This window comes from Symphalangus syndactylus, chromosome 18 (assembly GCF_028878055.3).
Source record: "Symphalangus syndactylus isolate Jambi chromosome 18, NHGRI_mSymSyn1-v2.1_pri, whole genome shotgun sequence".
NCBI lineage: Eukaryota > Metazoa > Chordata > Mammalia > Primates > Hylobatidae > Symphalangus > Symphalangus syndactylus.
The window spans coordinates 37062313-37085407 of NC_072440.2; the positions used below are offsets into that span (position 1 = coordinate 37062313).

General features: G+C 38.2%; 1 protein-coding gene across 5 annotated transcripts in view; it reads right to left on the reverse strand.

Annotated features, from left to right (window-relative positions):
- Window positions 1-23095, reverse strand: part of IPO11 (importin 11) — a 229948-nt gene that overhangs the window by 4418 nt on the left and 202435 nt on the right. For 3 of the 5 annotated variants that reach the window (XM_063623275.1, XM_055253888.2, XM_055253889.2), the window contains exon 29: window positions 22199-22283. The exons of 1 other annotated variant lie outside the window; for it this stretch is intronic. In XM_063623275.1, coding sequence (XP_063479345.1) covers window positions 22199-22283 — 85 coding nt within the window. Of the gene's footprint in view, window positions 1-19424; window positions 19832-22198; window positions 22284-23095 lie in introns of those variants that run through there. One more of the 5 variants, XM_063623273.1, reaches the window with a different exon arrangement.

Sequence of the window (23095 nt, forward strand, 5' to 3'; positions counted from 1 at the left end):
GGGAGGCTGAGGCAGGAGAATCGCCTGAACCCGGGAAGTGGAGGTTGTGGTGAGCTGAGATCATGCCATTGCACTCCAGCCTGGGTAACAAGAGCAAAACTCCGTCTCAAGAAAAAAAAAAAGGGGGTGGGTGGGGGGAGGAACCCTCAGTTCCAAGAACTGACCACCCCTTCCCAAAAATTCTCATGAACAATCCATCCTTTGTTTAGCATATAATCAAGTAATACCCATAAAAAGGCCGAGCATTGTGGCTCACGCCTGTAATCCCTGCACTTTGGGAGGCTGAGGCAGGTGGATAACTGAGGTCAGGAGTTCGAGACTGGCCTGGCCAACATGATACAATGAAAAACACAAAAAATTAGCTGATACAATGATACAATGAAATGATACAATGAAAAATACAAAAAATTAGTCTGTACTAGAAAAATACAAAAAATTAGCTGGCCATTGAGGTGCATGCCTGTAAATTCAGCTACTCGGGAGGCGGAGGCTGCAGTGAGCCGAGATTGCGCCACTGCACTCTAGGCTGGGCAACAAGAGCAAAACTCTGTCTTAAAAAAAAAAAAAAGAAAAGAAAAAAGAAAGAAAGAAAGAAATATCCATAGAAATAGCCAGCCAGCAGCCCTCGGGGCTGCTCTGCCTATGGAGTAGCCATTCTTTTATTCCTGTATTTCTCAATAAGCTTGCTTTCACTTCACTCTATGGACTCAACCTTAATTCTTTCTTGTGTGAGATCCAAGAGCCCTCTCTTGGGATCTGATCAGGATCCCTTTCTGGTAACAATTTCCTATTGAATTTTGCTCAAGTGTTTTCCATCCTAGAAAAATACTAAATAATTGCTAAATTTGAATTTAATTTTTGTCACTTAGAAATGTAGAACATTTTTTAATAATAATAATATATTCAGGCTTCCTTTCCATGAAACTTGGTAGAAGACACATAAATACACTAGGTATATAACAGGCCAAAAAATCTTAAAAGGAAAATTGATCTACAACAATGTATTTAACCATGTGGTCTTCAAAAATTCCTTAATTAAAATATCTTTGGTTTAAAAATTCCCTTCTTTTCTGACTTTTAATTGTTTTCCTGCAGATAACTGTCAATTTCTGAAATATATCTAAAATAACTAAGTTTCTAAGATCTGTTGGACATAAACTCTCCTAACTCTGTGGCTTAATGAAGAGTATGAGTCCAGCAGATACCAATCAGAACCCACCTAATCAATAGGGCGCAGCAATACAAGCTCAATCATCAAATTATACCCACTGTAAAACCCAATCTGTCCTTTGAGAAGCTTGGAATACAATTTCTAAATGACGAGCTTGTAAGTAAAGGAACTATTTCACATTGCTATGTCTAGAAACACTGGGACCTAGACTTCATGAGATAAAAATAACCGTACATACATACATGTCTCAGTGAACAAATTAAAATTCCAATTTAGCAATTATCTTGTAAGCTAGATTTCCTGACATAATTATTTTTCTTTCTATTAGTCCTTGACCATTATTACTTGGGCATTTTTACTCTAGTATGCCTTTACTGCAATGTGCTTTATTTAAATCTCTGAAAGTAAACTTGACAGAAACACAACTCAAGCAATTAGACAAAGTAATTATTTCAAGTCTAGATCTGAGCAACGGAACATCTGCTTATTTCTTCACGTTTCAGTATGCAATCATCTTTGGAGCAATTAAATGGGAATCAAAATACAATATCCACATTTACTAAACTCCAATCACAAGCAAGGCTTCTGCTAGGTACAGGGTAGGCCATTCACATATATAATTTCATCTAAAACTAACAATAAGAATAAAGGAGGAAAGGGAAGCCTCAGCAAAGTCACAACAAATCTTTATACAATAGTTCTTCACTTGGCAGCATAAGGGAATCATTTGGGGAACTTTAAAAAATGCTGATGTCTAAGTCCTACTCCTAGTGATTCTGATTTTAAGTAGTTTCAGGTACCAGAATATTTAAAAGCTCCTCAAATGATTGTGATATACATCCAAAAATAAGAAGCACTGCTACAGAAAAATGTGGGCCAAGAGTTTTGAGGCCTAATCTCTCAAGAAAACACAATAAAACATCTACAGGTATTTCCATATGCATTAAAATAAAAGAATATAGACAACAGGCTAAACAAAACACGTAACACTTAAAAAAAAACCCTTCAGCTACTAATTACAAGCTCTTTAAACTTAAACCCATTTACCATTACTTGCCAGAAACCTTTCAGGTTTCCGTTCTCCTTTAGTCTCACTGAGGCAATTTTGAGGGAGTTTTACTTTACTGTGTGCATACTAGGAAATGTTGATGACTTTTTTTTTTTTTTAAATCATTGTTTGACTCCTCCACTGTCCAAAAGTTTAGTGCGCTTCTGATTTTGGTTCTTGTTTCCTGAATTCCAAAGGATTCCTCAAATCACAGGGTAAATGAGATTCAAATTTGTAAAAGACGTTCATTTAGCCTGCTTTTCCTAACTATTTATATATAATTATCACTTATTAAATTCTCTTCATAGTTGATCTGTTGATCTTCTTAGGGACTTTTTTGGCTTAAATTACTGACAGAGACAGGAGGCAGCCAAGGCCCCACTCCTCTTCCCCCTGAAACCCAGCCTTCAAGCCTAAAACAGCCTGAAGGCTGAAAAACAGACTGCAGGTCTGGGAGAATCTCTAACCGGCCTACTCCATGGGAGGACAGGGTGGAGCCTTGGGAAACTTATGCCCCATTTGCAGGGGGAGGAGCCTGGCCCCTCCTGTTCCTATGTGGTAACCTGGGATTCAATATGTGAGATGGGGACCTGTTAACAGGTACCCCGGTCACTTTGCTGAGTTTTTTTCCATTTTTGCCCAGTAATTCCATGCCCCCTCACCCTTCAAAGTGTCTGCGAGCCTAATCCTTCCTGGTCGTGTGACAAGAACCTAGCTTTTACTACAACATTATCATTACAATGACTTCTGAATTTCGACTCTTCTTTGCCAATACATAAAACTTACACAGACTCTCTTCTCATCGCATTGGCTAGAAACTCCGTGTAACAGACTATTGTATCATCATCATCAAACTCTTTTACTCTTCTTCCTAGGCCACACAGACCACATTTCCAGCCAATGGAATGTGAGCAGAAATGGTAAGTGCCATTATTCAACCTAACTCTTTAACTACTCCTACTCATTCTTTTTCACAGTTTTCCTGCTAGACAGAGCCGTGTGTTGAAGCCATGCATTTCAATAAGTCTGGATTGTAAACCGAAAATAAAATTGTAAGGCCCTCCACCACCCACCATCCATTTGAATGGACTTCCTCTTTAGCCATGACACTCTTAAAATTTAACCTGAAAGACTGCTTCAGGCCATGATGGCAAGCAGATAGATGTGCCTCATTATACCTCTCCAGTATTAGCATCAACACAGACCTTAAGTCTGGTAAGAGACATTTATAATTTATTCTCTTTGAAGCCTGCTACCTGGAGGATTCATCTGCATGATAAAACTTGGGTCTCCACAACCCAGACATTTCTTTTCTATTGACCCCAGGTCTTTAGAAAAACTCAACCAACTGTCAACCAGAAAAATTTAAATCTACCAATAATCTGGAAGCCTCCTGCCTCCACATTTTGTCCCATCTTTCTGGACCAAACCAATGTATTCCTTTTTCTTTTTTTTTTGTTTTTTAGACAGAGTCTTGCTCTGTCGCCCAGGCTGGAGTGCAGTGGCACAATCTTGGCTCACTACAAGCTCCGCCTCCCGGGTTCATGCCATTCTCCTGCCTCAGCCTTCCAAGTAGCTGGGGCAACAAGCACCCGCCACCACACCCGGCTAATTTTTTGTATTTTTAGGAGAGACGGGGTTTCACCGTGTTAGCCAGGATGATCTCAATCTCCTGACCTCTTGATCCACCCACCTCGGCCTCCCAAAGTGCTGGGATTACAGGCGTGAGCCATCACGCCCAGCCCTGTATTTCTTAAATGCATTTGACTGAAGTCTCATGTCTCCCTAAAATGTATAAAACCAAGATGTACCCCAACCACCTTGGGCACATGTTCTCAGGACCTCCTGAGGCCTATGTCACAGGCCATGGTCACTCATATTTGGCTCAGAATAAATCTCTTTAAATATTTTACAGAGTATGACTCTTTCGTTGACAGGATCATCCCTTAAAGACTGCGGATTTCAAGACCCACTCCTGCTCCTCCCTCTCTTGTGTTTTTCCTGAGCAATAAACTATTACATTAAGTTCAGATTCCAGAGGTCTGTTACAGAAGATAGCATTTCCTGGCATTTAGAATATTCACTATCCAGTGGTATGTTTGTGCAGTTTCTTTTTTTTTTGAGACGGAGTCTCGCTCTGTCACCCAGGCTGGAGTGCAGTGGCGCGATCTCAGCTCACTGCAAACTCCACCCTCCCGGGTTCCCGCTATTCTCCTGCCTCAGCCTTCCGACTAGGTGGGACTACATGCACCCACCACCGTGCCCGCTAATTTTTTGTATTTTTAGTAGAGACAGGGTTTCACCGTGTTAACCAGGATGGTCTTGATCTCCTGACCTCGTGATTTGCTCGCCTCGGCCTCCCAAAGTGCTGGGATTACAGGCGTGAGCCACTGCGCCCGACCTGTTTGTGCAGTTTCAAATAGATATTTTATCATGGTAAAGACATAATATTCTATTCCTATTTCAGTAAGAAATTTTACCAGGAATAAATGCTAAATTTATGTTAGATCAAATTTGCTGATAGTAATTTACATTTTTTGCATCTATTTTTATTTTAAAAAGCCATCTATTCTTTTCTGTTTTATTCTTTTTTCTAGGTTCTAGAATAGTTGAACTAGCATAGAATGATCTATTCCTTAAAATTGGATACAAAGGAAGAAAGGAAGGGAGGGAGGAACAAAAGAAGAAAGAAGGGTGGAAAGACAAGCTATTGTTAAAAGAATGTCATTAGTAATTTTTCATTTTAAAAACAGGGTCTCGCTCTGTCTCCCAGGCTGGAGTGCAGTGGTGCGATCTCAGCTCACTACAGCCTCCGCCTCCTGGGTTCAGGCAATTCTTCTGCCTCAGCCATTCAAATTCAAGGAGCTGGGATTACAGGCGTGCAATACCATGCCTGGCTAATTTTTTGTAGAGATGGGGTTTCACCATGTTGGCCAGGCTGGTCTTGAACTCCTAACCTCAAGTGATCCACCTGCCTTAGCCTCCCAAAGTGCTGGCATTACAGGCGTAAGCCACCCATCCCGGCCTGTCATTAGTAATATTAAATGAATTAAACTACATAAAGAAAAGACTGATAGTACATTCTGGTAAAACCACTTGCAATGAGCAAGCAAGAAACATTTGATGGGAGGGGCTTTTGGGCGGAAGGAGGCAATTTAAAACACTTCTTCCGTGGTTATAAATCTATTTCTATCAGGTCCTAAGTTTATTTTTAATTTTTTTTTGGTAAAATTAATATGGGAAAACTGTCCTGAAAAGATTTTTCCATTGATTAGCCTAGACTTGCATGTACGATACCTGAAGCCATATTATATGCCTTCTTATCCCTAATATTTTATGTTTATTCTTCCACCCCTTGATTAAATTGGCCAGGTTTATCTATTCTGTGGGTTAAGAAGAAAAACAAGCAAACAATACTTATTCATCAATTTTAGTACTTTTCTGCCTTCTAATTTTTAAAATTATTAATGTCTTCTATTTTTCTAAGGCTGATTTTTTCTAATGTCTTCTATTTTTCTTTTTTCACATCTTAAGTAGAGTTCATTTATTTTCATTTTTTCTTGTATAATAAAATTACTTAAGGCTAGTAATAATTGAGTTTTGCTCACACATTTTTATGTGTAACAGTCTCAACGTTCTATGTCATCTACTTCAAAATTTCAAGCTTCCCCTTTAAAATACTGTTTAAAAAACTTTATGAAACCAGTATTTCTCTCAACCTTTGTGTAATACCTGGTTTTACTTTAATGTGGTCAGATAATTTAACCTGTACTATTTCTGCTCTAAGAAACTAGGGATTTTCTTTGTTAGCCTAGAATATGCTCAGTTTTTGTAAATGTTTCATGAACATTTATATATTCTACTTAAATAGAGTAGAATTTTTATATATAAAGTTTCCTGAACATATTATTCAGATCTGTCACTATACACCCACTAGATCATCTTAAGTTCAACTAAACATAGGCTCACAAGACTACCATAGGCTATCCTTAGCATCAGTTTATACAGAAGGCTGTGGGGAAGACTTGCTATCACAAAAAGAAAACGTGTAGGAAAATAAGATAAATTTTGCACCAATAAAAATGTTACAATCTTACATGTATTTTTAGAATCCTATAAAACTATGTTGCTTTTTGAGATAATTTCTTACATGTTTTATAAAAGCATTTCTACTTATAAGTCAATTTTGGCAGTGCAATTTAGGACTGTCTCCATTCAGTTTCCAGCAATGGGGTGATCTCTTTACCTTAAAAAAAATCAACTTTAATATATAACTAAATTAAATAATAGGGAATCGTTTCCATTCATCTTATTGTCATTAAAGTAAAATGGCTACATAACAAAGTGTAATAGAATATTTAGGGGTGTGCCATGGCACATTAATGTTACTAAATTAGAAAATAACAGACTGCTAGATATCTAAAAGTGCCACTATCCGGCAATGCCTTTAATTCTATTACTTCCCTCTCAGAAATATAATTAATATTCCTGTTTGTCCACTATGGGAGAGAATATACTATAAAACCAAACATGTGAATTAATATATTGTTCCTATTATATGTAGACACCAGGTGATTCAGAGAATGGAAAGATAAACTGTGAGGAAAAATCAGATGAGATTTCTATTTGAAATCTAAATGTCACGGATATGCTGAGTTTTCTGAATATCATTTATTTCTGTCTACATTTTTATTACAGGGACTGAGAAATCTGAACAAGTATGAACATCTATAGGACACAGCTGCTCCCTTGTATCTCCTTATTGTTCTAATTGCCTTTGTGGTTCCAAGAAGCAAGGTCACTGAGCAAATCTTACGAGAATCTCAAGTCTCTTGATAAAAATGCTCAACAAGGTCAAGTATCAGGTGAAGGATTGAAAAGTGCAGGTGCTGTAAAGAGGAAATGTTGAATGAGAACCTTTAAAGGCAAGAAAGTTTAATAATGGGTCAGTCAGTGTCCTCAATCTCTTTCAAAAATTTGATTTCATCAAATGGTATACCAATAATTTATAAAAATGACAAAACGTGATGGAGATGAATAAGGGGCTAAAAATTTTCCATCTTGACCATCTGCTGACAGAGCAAAAGTGTTAAATAAACCAAGTTTGGCTATGGAGGCTAATTTTTCTAAAGCAGATCCTGTTCTCTCACTGAATTTTTTTTTTTTTTTTTTGAGTCAGAGTCTCACCCTGTGCCCCAGGCTGGAGTGCAGTGGCACAACCTCGGCTCACTGCAACCTCTGCCTCCCAGGTTCAAGCGATTCTCGTGCCTCAGCCTCCCGAGTAGCAGGGAGTATGGGGCATGCCACCGTGCCCAGCTGATTTTTGTATTTTTAGTATAGATGGGGTCACACCATGGTGGCCAGGCTGGTCTCAAGTGATCCACCCGCCTTGACCTCCCAAAGTGCTAAGATTACAGGTGTGAGCCACTGTACCTGGCCATCTCATTAGTTTTTATCACAGATCAGATGTATATATATTTTTAAATGTTATTTGATTATATTTTGATTTATTGAGGAATCTTCAGAAAGAGTAGAAAACTTTTGGCAAGAAAAGATTTGAGACTGTGCTTAGCCACATCTAAGAAAGCTTCCTGGCATTTTCCTACTACAGGATCTCAACTTTCTCCTCCTGCCCACTCCGCCCATCAACATTTAGCTACCTACAGATTAACTGCTTCCACTCAGTGAATAATAATGCCGTTATTTAAGTCCACATAGCCAGTTAGCTGTCCTTGCGCCTCAGTAACAGGAATATGTTCTCTTTGTTTTCTGTTCTGGCTCCTCCTCCACTCTGTTCTGCACCACTGCCACCTCCGTTCCTCCTCCCCTCTCCCCCTCCACCCCATCTTCCACTTTTAATGACTTGTCATAACAAATGTTCCTATCTAGATAATCCAAATGTACCTATCTTTGATCAGCAAATTCCATTTTCTCATGTGTTAAATAACCAGAATGCAGTCACTTGTGCTAGATGCCATGTAATCAAACAAAATTTAAAAACAGACCAGTTTTCTAAAATTGAGATTCACAGTAACCAATCAAAAGGGGCCCAGTAAACCTGAGATAGGATAAGGAAGCACCCTTTCCCTTAGCCCATCCAAGGAAAGTAACCAAATGTTAACCAATCCACTTTTTGTACTATGCTGTTTCCTTGTTCCTGCTCAAGTTACCTTATAAAAACCAACTCTTCTGCCACCTCCTCAGAACTCCCATCTATTTTGCAGATTGGATGCTGCCTGATTCATGAATCACTAATAAAGCTAATTAAATCTTTAAAACTCACTTTGTTGAAATTTTGTTCTTTGATACATGAAACATATTCACAGGTTCCAGGGATTAGGACATGCACATCCTTGGGGGATGAGAGAGATTATTCTGTCTGCTACACTTATGGCATACAAGGCCCTCTATAAGCCATCTGCTATTTTGGCACATGGTATGCACCTAATAAATACTTCTTGAATGATGCTCCTGCAACTGCTCAGTGAAACAAGATAATTATACTTCCAAATCTAAACTCAAACAAAACTACACCAACAAAACATGGGTGGCTTAAATTCAGGGTTTCTCAAGCTTGGGACTATCAAACATTGGGTAGATAATTCTTTGTTATTGGGGAGGGGGTTGTTCTGACACAGACAGAAAACGAAAATACTGGGTAGAAGTGGGCAGTTCCCTGGCAAAGGCCTCACCCTCAAGCCTGGAAACTCGAGGCCCTAAATGGGAACAGGCACTCCTGTCTTCATGCCCAAAAGTTTCCATACGGTCCACCACATCCCCTTATCCTGTATCTATATAAACTGCAATCCACAGCTCCATAAGGAGAACAGAAGAGCAGAACAGCAGAATGGCACAGCAGGGAAGGAAAGAAGAGAAGGAGCATCTGAACGCCGATAGGAGTTCGGCTGGGGTGGTAGGAAAGGAGATCGGCCACTGGATGGCTAAAGTCTAGGGAAAGATCATCTTCCCACTCCATACCCTTTCCAGCTCCCCATACAGCTCACTGAGAGCCACCTCCACCAGTCAATAAAACCCCCACATTCACCATCTTCAAGTCTGTGTGTGACCTGATTCTTCCTGGATGCCAGACAATGACCTGGGTACTAAGAGGGCACTGAGCTGGTTAACGCTTAAGCTGTCTGCTGACGGCGAAGCTAAAAGTGGACTGTAACACACACACACACACACACACACACACTTGGGTTTTGGGAGTTGCAGGCTACCACCTCTGGATGTTGTCATGGGGTTGGAGCCCAGGGGTACTTGCCCTGGCTCCCGCACCTACCTGTCTGCATGCTCACCCTCCGGTAAGCGGCTTGAGCACTTGTGGCCCTGTTGCATATCCTGTGAGGGGGGGTCAGGGAACTCTCCCATTTCAGTTCTAAGTACTGCAGAACTTAGCAACAGCCTTGGCTCCCACCCATTACTGCCAGCAGCACTTCCCTGTCCTGTAACGACAATGCTGGCAGGAAGGGGCGAGGAGCAGCGCAAAATAGTACCCAGTTGAGAACCACTATTAAACAAAGATTCTTCCTCTTCTTTGTTTGTATGTAAAAGTTACCTCAACTTAATTCACATAATGACATAAAGCCATTTTGAATAAGGTTAAGAAACTCATCAGGTTTCTTGCAGCTCAGTAAGACAACTGTGGGGATGAAATCAACTCTTGTTAAGTTCAAAGAAAGTCATAAATAACATCTGAATAGTTTCTATAACAAAAGCTTTCCTTTTCTCTGTGTTTTATTTTAAAGTACTTTATTCCAAGGGGACACCTCCAGAAAATCAGATGATTTATTAATATGATGTTCACACACAATGCACATGTGAAAAAGAAAATAAAGATAAAACTGCACCACAGCTGTTTTAAAGTCTGTCATAGGTAATTTCACCTTGCAAGGGTTGGTGTAAAAATTAATTAAAGTGGCTAGGATATACACAGGGAAGACTTGAAGGCTTGGGGTGACTCAGGCCCTTCGGGGGCTGGAATCATCTTAAGGGTCACTGATTCATGAGTTTAGCAGTTAATGCTGGCTGTCAACTGGGATCTCAGCTAGGGAAAATGAGGCCTACTTCTTATGGATTTATGGGCTTCCTTATAGTATGGTGACTGGTTTCCAAGTACAAGTGTCCCTAGAGAACCAGGTGGAAGCTATATCTTATAATCAAGACTTAGGAAATCATAAGCTATCAGCAAATTTACCCAGTTTCAAAGGGAAGGAATAGAGACCCAACCTGCCAATGAGGAAGAATGTCAAAATCACATTTTTAAGAAGAGCATGTGTGCCAGGCGTGGTGGCTCACACCTGTAATCCCAGTACTTTGGGAGGCTGAGGCAGGCGGATTGCCTGAGCTCGGGAGTTCAAGACAAGCCTGGGCAACAAGGCAAAAGTTCTTCTCTACAAAAAATACGAAAATTAGCCAGGTGTGGTGGTGTGCACCTGTAGTCTCTGCTACTTGGAGGGCTGAGGTGGGAAGATGGCTTGAGCCCATTAGATAGAGGTTGCAGTGAGCCAGATCACACTACTGCACTCCAGACTGGGTGAGAAAATAAGATCCTGCCTCAAAAAAAAAAAAAAAAAAAAAAAAAAGAAGAGCATGTGGAATAGGAGATATTATTATGGCTATTCTTGGGAAATAAAATCTACCATGGGACTCTTATTTAAAAGCAGATAATCAAACAAAATGTCCAGTAAAAAAACCTGTGTGAGAGGCAAATATGAACAAGCCATTCATCAAACAAAAAAATATCAATGGGCTATAAACATCTAAAAAATTCTTAGTCTCACTCATAATTAAGAAAAAGTACATTACACAACAATACACTGCTTTCTACTTATCCCATTGATCAGAATGTAGGATGACTCATGAACCCACTGCTGGGCACATAAATTGGCAATTTGGTATAATCTATCACTATTTCAAAAACACATATCCTTCGGCCCAGCATATCTACTTCTAAGAATTTTTCCTACAAACTTACAAACTTTTAGAAGTGCACAAAGACAGCACTTGATGTTGTTTACTGAAGCATTGCTTATAATAACTGAAAAATGGAAACAATCTCAATGTCTTTCAAGAGTAGTTTCTCATTTTGGCCTCAAGGCTCTTAATATTTTTACATTTAAAAGTTATTGGTGATCCCAAGAAGTATTTGCTTATATGGGTTAAATCTACCAATATTTACTGGATCAGAAATTAGAAAATTCAAAAATATTTATCAACTCACTTAAAAATATCAATAAATCCATTACACATCAATATAGTTTTTATAAATAACTATTTTTCAAAATAAAAATATCTCTTTAGTGAGAAAAATGGCACTGCTTTACATACTTGGAAATCTAATGTGTGGCTTAAATGAAAGCTGGATTCTCATATCTATTTCTGCATTCAATCTGTTGCATTATGTATATTGGTTAAAGTAAAGAAAATCCAGTCTTTCTCAGATATGCAGCTGGAAAATGGAGTAGTATTTAACAGCCTTTGCTGACCATTTTGGATATTCTTTGAAACTACACTGAAACTCACAAATAGTAGTTTCTTAAAAGAAATCTGAAACCATATCAATAGACCCCCATTCTCTGTCACATTAAAATCCATTGGCCTATCTTAGTCTCTGAATAAATCTTTACCTTTGAATGATTTTTTTAACATGTACTCACTGATCATTTGGAAAATATTGGTTCACTGAATTATGCAGTTCTTCATTTAAGAAAAATCAAGCACCAGAACAGAATGTAACATAATTTTAACATTTAAAATACATATAGATCATATATTTTATGTATGTATATAAAATATTTGAAAGGACTTATCACATAATGTTAGTAAAGGTTACCTAGGGGAATGTTATTTCACACCATATCATTCATTTTGTGGTTTTTAGTATAGGTTAATTTTATAATGAAAAATCAATTTCTTCAAAATGGCAACTTCCACATGCAGAACAATTCTTCAAAAAGTTTACTTACTTTTTCTTCCCTTGAAAGACAAGTCCCTTATATTAAAAGACAGTAAGTATTACAATTTATTGAGAAAAAGAAGCAGAAGAGAAAAACAGGAAATAGGAAAAACTGCCATGAAGGAAGTCTAATGTACCCTGGCATGTTACCTAAGTTACTAAAAAAGTTCTCCCAAATGAGACCACATTATTCATTTACAAACCTGAAGATTTTATTTACCTTGAGCCAATACCATGTTGCCAACGTTTCCAAGTGAACAGGGGCAAAGTTACTGAATTCATCACGATTAAGGTTTTTAGTAAAATTCAAGTAAATAAGGGAGATAAAGTGAGGCCGTCTGCTAAGCAATACTCAAGAACAATACTGATATCAGCAGGCAATTAATTTGAAATCTCAACTAAAAAATAACCATCACAATTATCACTTTATTTAGTTCCAAAGGCATTTTCAAGGGAATTTTCTTTTCCAGTGTCTTTGATTACTATTATGTAGCCTACTGTGAAGGATCTTAACCTCTATAATCTGAAACTATTTTTTGGTTAACATTTTAGCTCTATCACAGGAAGAACTGCTACCTTAGGATGCCTGGTTATCAATCTGTATCTTTATTGCATCTCAGTTGGATTATTTCAATTCATTATTTCCTATCTTCTTGGATTGTTTTAATGTCACTTTCAACTCTGCACTTTTTAGGACCTGAACTACCCATGGCCACAGTGTATTTCTAAGACTTGAGATAAGTTTAACATTGAGCTTGTGGGCCTCATTTATAAGGAAAGCTATGTTTGGTTTACAATTTTGAAATATTTATAGTTAAAGTTATATGTCCTACAACGGCTTTTTGTATGTTTCAGTGTATCATCTAGAAACAAAAATAAGGATGTATCAACAGCAGTACAACAGTCAGTTAATCAAACTTAGAGAAGCAGGTAGAATGTGAGCAAAGCATAGATAAAAACAAGTACATCTTTCCATTTTAAGAAACTGGCCTGGTAATAAGTTAATGATATCTAACACTTTAAAAATACTATGTATGTACTGTTGATCAAAATACCCTAGAAGATAGGTTCTCAGAGGAAGTAATGATTATAAAGATCAATGGTTTTCACGTGGTAAGCATTTAAAAATGTACGTGGAATGAATACAAAAGAAAAAAAAGGATTCATTTTGAAGATGCTAGTCCTATTGCCATTATGTATTTAGTTGTGCAATGGTAGCAGGTAGGATTATTTGATTACTTGATCATTTGATTATTATCACTTGATTATTTGATTACTTAACTAAGAGTAAATAGAGAAATGCTTTTAATATTGTTAATTTTGTTAAGTCTTAAAAGAATGGAGTGTGAGGATTTGCACACATTTTTATAAACTGGGCCTTATGATAACCAAATTTGGTGCAAATATATGTGATATGTGATAACCAACATATAAGTGACAACAAACCAGTGACAACCAAAAGACAGACACATGGATAAAAGTTAATAGTAAAACTGCTTTCTCATTGCAAAATGAGAAGCAATAATTTGTATTCACTATCTTTCAAACTGTTATTCAATATGTAGCTGGCTTTTTCCTATTATGTATCTACAAACTTTGTAAAGATCATCTTGTGCCAAAGGATAAAGAAAAAAAACAAAATAATTTCAGTAATTTTTGAAGGAAAAAAAATAATCAGATGGCAAGCAATAAAGTAACAAATATGAGTACCTCTATGTTAACGAGGTTAACATAGCATTCAAGCCTATGCTTTTATTCACTCAAACAGTATGATAAAATATATCCAGTAATATTACAAGTACCTCATCTATGGCTGCCACTGTGGTTTGGTGGGCCAGGGGCAGCCGGTGGATGCCAACAACTGGTGTTGCCTCACCCATGACTGCTGTTATTCCCTCCTGAGAGCTAGGCAGTGCTTCCCTAAATGGGACTGCTACAATTACAGTATCGCCAATGGCCACATCCAATGTGGTCCCAGGAGCAGGCACCAGAAGCAGACCTACACATGTGACTACGAGTTGACCTCATATTTGCTGTAGCACTTGGACACACAACAGTTAGAAACTCATTTTCAGGGGCAAGCCTTGCCGTCAACCTGCTAGACATTAGGACACTGAATTATGTGCTCCCAGACCCCTGGGGACACCAACTAACATGGCAGTCTAATGAAGTGCCCATCACCTCACCCAGCATAAACCCAAACCAGGAAGACATTGGTGACTGGGAGGTCCAGGGGCAGGCCCAGCTCTTCTCCAGACTGCTCCACTAGAGATGTCAAAATGACACAATTGTGTTGTCGGCCCTACATCTCAGTTCTGTCTCCACACTGGTCTAGGAGCTCCTTGAGGGCAGGGACTGTGTCTCTCATTCATTCATTGGTTCATCCAGTCACTTATCCACTCAACAAACATTTGCTGAGCACCTGATATACATCATACATGCTGTTAGGCACTGGGGAGCTTGTATCAATCATATATTTGGCCTTATTATAGGGATTTGATCTTCCATGATTGTGAGAGCCAGTAAAACATCTAGTCCATGGAAGGTTGTTTCTTTTTGTGCTGGTGATGCTACAGCCTGAAGTCATATGGCCCAAGGGACAGGGCAAAGTGAAACTGCAAGAATGAGTAGAACCTATAACAACAGAAGGGAACACCCTTCAGCCTCTCATCACTTCCAAGTCTTCAACTTTGCTGATGGGGTATCTTCTAAGAGAAGCCAATGCCTTCATTATGAAACTAGGCATGTGCCTGGCTCTAAAGTAAGAGAAGCTAGAGAGGATCTGGCAGGACGTGGAGTTGCTGCAGTTCCAGTAAAAACACCAGGGGCTCAGGGGAGGGAGGGATGAATAGGCAGAACACAGAGGATTTTGAAGGCAGTGAAACTCTTACGTATGATACTACAATGTTGGATACACATCGTTATACATTTATTAAGACCCATAGAATGTACAATACCAGAGTGAACCCTAACATAAACTATCAATTTTCGGTGATGATGTGTCAATGTAGGTTCATCAGCTGTAACAAATGTAACACTGTGGTACAAGATGTGGACAGTGGGGGAGGTTGCGTCTATGTGGGGGACACGGTATATATGGGAATTAAAATGGCAGATGAGAAAACTTAGCGGAGAGAAAAGGGACAAAAGGGCTATTCCAGATGGAGGACTAGCATGTAGTAGAAGCAGAAACCATATAATGTGTGGAGACAAGTCATTTGGTTTAGCCAGTGAAGGAGACAGAATGAGAATATAGGACAAGGTTTAAAAGGAGGCAGACTGCAGAGGTCTTTCTTAAAAGAGTGTCAAGGGGTTTAATTCTTATTCTAGTGGTTTTCAACCCTGGTTATACACCAAAAGAACATGTGAAGCTTTTAGAAAATATGTATGCCTGATTCCCAGGCCCCCAGATCCAGTAAGTCTGAAACAGAGAGGGTGAAGGCTATGGCTTGTCCAAAGGTAAAAACAGCAAAGAATATGGGACTCCAGGATTTAAGAGGACAAAGTAGGGAAAAATTGTAGGGCTCCAGATAAAGTTCAAAATAGATCTACCAAAAGAAAAGGAATGCTTAGTAAGAAGAAGAGACCGTGATGAGAGAGAAATGTTGGAGTTCAAGGTTTGGGGTCAAGATGTGGCATGAGAGGCCAGGAGTGGTGGCTCATGCCTGTAATCCCAGCACTTTGGGAGGCCAAGGCAGGTGGATCACTTGAGGCCAGGAGTTCAGGACCAGCCTGGCCAACATGGTGAAACCCCGTCTCTAACCTAAAAATACAAAAATTAGCCAGCAGTGGTGGTGCACACCTGTAATCCCAGCTACTTGGGAGGCTGAAGCAGGAGAATCGCTTGAACCCGGGAGGCAGAGGTTGCAGTGAGCTGAGATAGCACCATTGCACTCCAGCCTGGGTGACAGAGTAAGACTCTCCAAAAAAAAAAAAGAGAGAGATGTGGCATGACACTAGAAGTGATAAATGTTAACTGCGCAAGTTGAGAAAAGAAAAAAGGTCTCTCAACTCATAACCTGGGTGGACTGCATGTAAGCTGAATACTAAAAAGTATTTTCAACAATGCTATAATTTATCTTGATTACTTGAATGCTATAAGGTAAGGATTCTCAAAGGGCAGTTCTGAAGCCACCAATATGATGAATTATTCTCATATTATTATTTGCAAAAGGAAAATGTGTTTTATGCATACATTAAAAAATTACTGATATTTAATTAAGAACAATACAGTACATTATCAGTACCAATACAATTCTATCTTTACAGTAGTTCTGCTGAGGTTTTCTAGAAGCAAATGGGAGCAGGCAAAAGAATCAATCTACTGGTTCTCGGTCAAAATCATTCAGAGAGAGTTTAAAAACTCCCACCCCAAGCCACTACCACAGGGTGCCCTGTTGACATTATATTTGGAATAAAGACTTCCAGAAAACCTTATGAAATAGTTTCAACTCATAAGTGTCACTTTCCTTTTGATGAAGTATTCTAAATTCTAATAAGTACAAGTCTAAAGAAAGCTTCTAGATCCAAAAGTTAGATAAAATAAAAGTTTTCAGAGAGTTGATGAGTAAAGGAGGGGAAAGCAGGGAGGGGGAAATGAGGGAGACGTCTCTGTGCTCTAAAAGAAAAATGTTAGCTATGTGTAGGCTCTGATTGCAGGACAATTCCATTCTCACAGTGCAGCACTCCTGTCCATCCTTGAGCCGGTGCGGTATTTGGCAAGAGCAGAACAGAAACAATAATCACTCTAAGACATTACAAAAGCCATGCTCAGGATTTGTTATATTTGGCATGAAACTTAGGATGTACTTATACATTTATCAAATAAAATGCAACTCAACCTAACGTATAGTTTACTTACATATACTGGAGCCTAGGCAGAAGACTATGACGCCAAGCTTGCCAGAGCTGCACTCTACACATACTTGGTTGCATTAAAAAGCTAAGTAAAGCTGCAGATTGTGCTTGCCATATATATGTTTCAATTTAAAACACATTCAAATGATAATGCACTTTTTTTTTTTTTTTTTTTTTTTTTTTTTTTTTGAGACTGAGTCTTGCCCTGTCACCCAGGCTGGAGTGCAGTGGCGCGATCTCAGCTCACTGCAAGCCCTGCCTCCCGGGTTCACGCCATTCTCCTGCCTCAGCCTCCCCAGCAGATGGGACTACAGGCACATGCCATCACGCCCGGCTAATTTTTCTGTATTTTTAGTAGAGATGGGGTTTCATTCACTGTTAGCCAGGGTGGTCTCAATCTCCTGACTTCATGATCTGCCTGTGTCGGCCTCCCGAAGTGCCGGGATTACAGGCGTGAGCCACCATGCCCCGGCACGCACAACATTGTAACTTCAGTGGTTTGTAATGAGACATAAGGGTTCTCCTTTTTTTTTTTTTTTTTTTGAGACAGGGTCTCGTTCTGTTGCCTAGGCTGGAGTAGCAGTGGCATGATTTTGGCTCACTGCAACCTCTGTCTCCCAGGTTCAAGCAATCCTCCCACCTCAGCCTCCCAAGTAGCTGGGATTACAGGTGCACGCCATCATGCCCAGCTAATTTTTTTTTTTTTTTTTTTTTTTTTTGTAGAGGCGGGATTCACCTATGTTGCCCAGGCTCGTCTTGAACTCCTAGGCTCAAGCGATCTGCCCACCTCGGCCTCCCAAAGTGCTGGGATTACACGCATAAGCCACCACGCCTGGCCCAACTTTTCTCTTTCTGAATGAGCTCAACTGGTAATAGATTTGCTCATTAGCTTGATTCAGCCATTCTGCAATATACACATATTTTAAAACACCATGTTGTACACCACAGATACACATAGTTTTCATTTGCCCATTTAAAAAAAAACAAGTAATAATATGAAAAAACAGGGAGGGTGGAGTGGCTCACACCTGTAATCCCGGCACTTTGGAAGGCTGACAAGGGAGGATCTCTTGAGCCTAAGAGTTCGAGACCAGCCTAAGCAACAAAGTGGGACCCTGTCTCTACAAAACATGTAAAAATTAGCGTAGTGGCATGCACATGTGGTCTCAGCTACACAGGAAGCTGAGACAGGAAGGTTCTTTGAGCTCAGGAAGCTGAGGCTGAGTAAACCATGTTTGCACCCACTGCACTCTAGCCTGGACAACAGAGCAAGACTATCTCAAAAAATAAATAAAATAATAATAATAATACTTTGTCAGCTGGTATCATAGAGTTGCGAGAAAGCATTAAAATGCTCAAAACTAGAATTTGGAAATTACAACTTACAAGTGACTATGAGTCAGATTTCAAAAAATTACAAAAAACTAAAGGTCTTAATACATTAGCTCAAGTCTTTATAGTAAAGGTCATAAAATTATTGTTCTACTAATTAGAATATACTGGACAGAAAGGAAACATATATTAAATGAAATGCTTGGGCTGCATTTGCTATTCTAAGTATTATTTCACCAAAATGAAAGGTAGAGAGAGAGGCTGAATGAAAAGGGAGATCAAAAGGCTGGACAGCTTAATAGCTTTCCTGAGTGTAAATTTCATCCTTATTTGAAATAAAATATAGAGAATTCTCAGAAACCTATGGAAAATTATTTGGCACATTTGATATAATATTAATCATCTGCCTTTGTGAACTACAATCACGACTGCTATTCTCTACCGAAGCAACTGCTGAAACACAGACACCACATTTTATGGACTGCTTTAAGACAACAACGACAGTAAGCAAATCAAATTTTCATTTATGTGACCTTGGAACTAAGCAGCTATATTTTTCTTCCTAGTAAATAATTTCATTTTAAAATGAGAAAAACCTTTGCTGATTTTTTTGTAAAGAATAATTCATAACCATTTACCAGCTCTCCTCCTTTGAAGAAACAACCAAGATATCGCTGGATAGTTCTTAAAAAATGTCTAACGTTATAGACAATACAGTTCAAGAATGACATAATTACTGAAAAAATACATTAACTTGTAATTCTAAGAGATAAGTGAAACAAATTTTCTTTGTTTAAAGTTGTTGGAAAATTAGCATGTATTCATAATTAGATTTATTAGATGTTATACAATACACAATCTCAGCTTCGGTCAAAAACTGCTGTGGTATCCTCAGCATATCCAAGAGCAGTGGGTATCCAAGAGCAAGACCAAGGTACTGGAAATCTTACTAGAGATGATAATATAAATCTATATTAAATATCTACTGTAGTAAATAATTTAAAATCAGCCACTTAAAAAAAATGGTTGTTCTATAAACCAATACTACATATAATTAGAATGATAAAGTGGGGGTGTGAGTGGTAGAAAGACAAATGTTAGGCTATACTTAAAGGTTATTATTACTGTAGGTGAAAAAAAAAAATACTTTCCATGTATTTAAGACACCACATAGGCCAGGCATGGTGGCTCACACCTGCAATCCCAGCACTTTGGGAGGCCAAGGTGGGCAGATCACCTGAGGTCAGGAGTTCGAGACCAGCTTGGCCAACATGCCAAAACCCTGTGCCTACTAAAAATACAAAAAAATTAGCCGGACATGGTGGCACACACCTGTAGTCCCAGCTACTCAGGAAGCTGAGGCATGGAAATTGCTTGAACCTGGGGGGCGGAGGTTGCGGTGAGCCGAGATCATACCACTGCACTCCAGCCTGGGTGATAAGAGCGAGACTCCATTGCAAAACAAAACAAAACAAAACAACCACAAAACAGTTTAATTTCAAAGGAAAAATACTTCTCGAGATATATAGTCATACACTGCTTAAAGATGAGGATACATTCTGAGAAATGCATTGTTAGGCAAGTTCCTTGTGTAAATATTATGGAGTGTGCTTACACAAACCTAGATGGTACAGCCTACAATACACCTAGGCTATATGGTATAACCTATTGCTCCTAGGCAACAAATCTGTACAGCATGTTACTGCAGCGAATACTGTAGGCAACTGTAACCAAGTGGTATCTGTGTATCTAAACACATCAAAACACATAAAAGGTACAGTAAAAATATGGTATCATTATTTTATTGGACCACTATCATATGCAGTCTGCTGTTGACCGAAATGTTGTGTTGTTGAGCAGTGCATGACTGAGCAGCAGGTCCTTGCTATCATCATTTCATTATAACTTTGAAAAGGAAAACAAATGGATTCGGGCTGGGGCCACTGTCTGTGTGGAGTTTGCATGTTCTCTCCAGGTCTGCGTGACTTTTCTCTGGGTACTCCAGTTTCCTCCCACATCCCAAAGCTGTGCACACTAAGTGAACTGGTGTGTTTAAATTGTTCCCATCTGAGTGTGAGTGTGTGCAAGTGCACCCTGTCAGGAAATGGTGTCCTGTCCAGGACTGGTTCCTGTCTTGCACCCTTAGCTGCTAGGACAGGCTCCAGCCACCCAATACCGTAAGGCAGAATAAGTGGGTTGCAAAAATGAAAGAATGAATGAATACAAATGATTGTCACACAAATGCATATAAATGCTGCTCTATGAAAGCTTTCAGCAAGCTCGCCAGATTTGTTCGTTTTTGAACTGCATGGCAGTAGGAGGTGCTCCTTACAATTTTCACTTTGCAAACATTTATTCCTTGATTTAACCCACAACCACAACCATCATCACCATGATTCACCAAAAACAAGGGAAAATAATTTAACTTGTTTTTATTAATCTTTCTTAAATGTATGTACAGCTCACACTTACTTCAATGTTAAATATTAGAAGCGTTTTGGATCTTTATTTAGAAGTTTGGTGATGTTTTTGTGACCAGAAATATGCTGTAGGAGCTTCTTGTTTAGATCAATTAGCCCATGGTACAACTGGTTTCACTATATGTTTTTCTGCTTAAAGTTACAATTTCCAAGAAACTATCAATGATGTTAAATGAGGACTTATTATATGTACAAACATTGTTTTGGGGGAAGAAAAGTAATGATATTAAGAGTTTTAACAGTAATTTTTCAGTTCACAGACCCTGAAAATTTGCTAATCCAATTTCTGCCGCTTTTCACAGATGAGGCAAACGGATCTACAAAGGCAAGGTGACTTGCTCAAGGTCACAAGTAATAGTACAAAAAGGACTAGAATTCAGGTCTTAAGAATCCTTGGATGTTGTCCTTTCCTCTACACTATGTGCTAGGGAGATGATACCTAGCATAAAAGCAAAGTAAAATAAGTTAAATTCAAACAGTTTAAAAGAAGGCTCTCAGAGCAGTGCATGTTAGCTATAAGCTAAAGATTAGGCCCTTGAGGGCTGACATGCTGTAATGCAAGGTGTAAATACAATGATCAGATTAAAATGATAGCTAACTCTTACAGAGTAATTACTAGGTATCCATAACCATTTTAAATATTTATTTATTCTATCTATGAGGTAGATAAAATTGTTTTCATTTTGCAAATGAGGAAAGAAGGTATAATAAAGTTAGTTAAATGATGACGCCAGAAGACAAGAAAAGATTCCAAAAGAAAAGGGAAAAAATAGTTTCTTATGTACCTATTTTATATTTATGGTCAAAATAAATATTTAAACACTCAGGATTATATATAATATTAAAAGGCAAGATATTTTAGATATTTCCTTTTTTTTGTTATTTTCTCCTTATCAGATTTCTCTGGTGAGAATTAGTGGTTTTTACAACAAGTTAGTGGTTAACTTAAGGGCATTTTTATAAAAGCCCGTGATGCAGATCAGCAAAAGTTCATGTGAAGATCTATAAAATAATAGGGAATGCAAGGAAATTTCAGTACATCTCCTCAAAACAGAAGAATAAACATATCAACTTAAATAAGGTTTGCAGGTCACACACTTTCCATAAGTAAAACACTAAATCATCTGCTCTGCACTAAGACAAGCAACAGTTATTTCAGATGAAAAGTTAACCTCAACTTTCTGTACTAGGAATAAAATGTATCTGTTTTAGGGTACACCTTACATTAATTCTGTAACATGGGATAGATGGATAGATATATAGCTGGATGGACAGACTAGATATTTCTGAACCTACAGAAAATGATAATATGTGGTTCTTAATTTTTAGAAGCTACTTTTATAACTTACCATCTTTTTCCTCTTATCTTGTTCTGTGGGTGGTTCTTCATCTTCTGTTACTTTTGGTTCCTCAAGATGAGACATCAACATACAGCTATAATAATTTTTTAAAAAACATGTTTTAAATAAAAATGTCTACAATACACTAAAAAATAAGTCCTTAAAATCACTAAGAACATGAATAATTCTATGTTCTTAGTTTTTCACACCAAAATGTGAGAAAAAGACGAGATAATTTAGATTTAAAATTTAACAAAATTTTTGAATTATGAAAAGATATCTCACTATAAAAAGGGACATACTAAAACATTTTAGAGCATTTTACTTGGGCATTTCAGATAGTTATTTATACGCAACTTCTGAAACAATGAAACATCAGCTGACGAAGTAATGCATGTATACACTTTGTTATTTAAAAATGACAAACTCTTAAAACACTTCTTTTCCACCATAATTTTCACATCTACAGAATTTTATACATGCAATAATTTAAACATCACAAACGTATTAATTATGTAACAATCTACCTTGTGTTCCAAATGACATTACTGTGCTATGAGGAACTTGTCCTGATAGCATTTGTACCTTCTGGGTAGTTATAAATCATTTTATTTTGAATATCTGCACCATGCTCTTTATTATTAGCAGAGATAACAGAAACAGTTTCCTGTTCAGTCAACAATGGTTCCAGGGAAACCAGAAATCAACACTGTCTAGTGAATCAAAACCCCACTGTTTCCTAACTTGTAACAGGAGAATTCAGTAATTTATCAGCATGATCATAGGTTCTTAACCAATAAACAGTGGCAAAGAAAGTTTGGGTTCTCTTGTTTTGTAGCAAGTACAGGTGAAGGACAATTCCTGACTCAGCTGTGTAAATAGCTTGTAATATAGAGCTAAGACAGG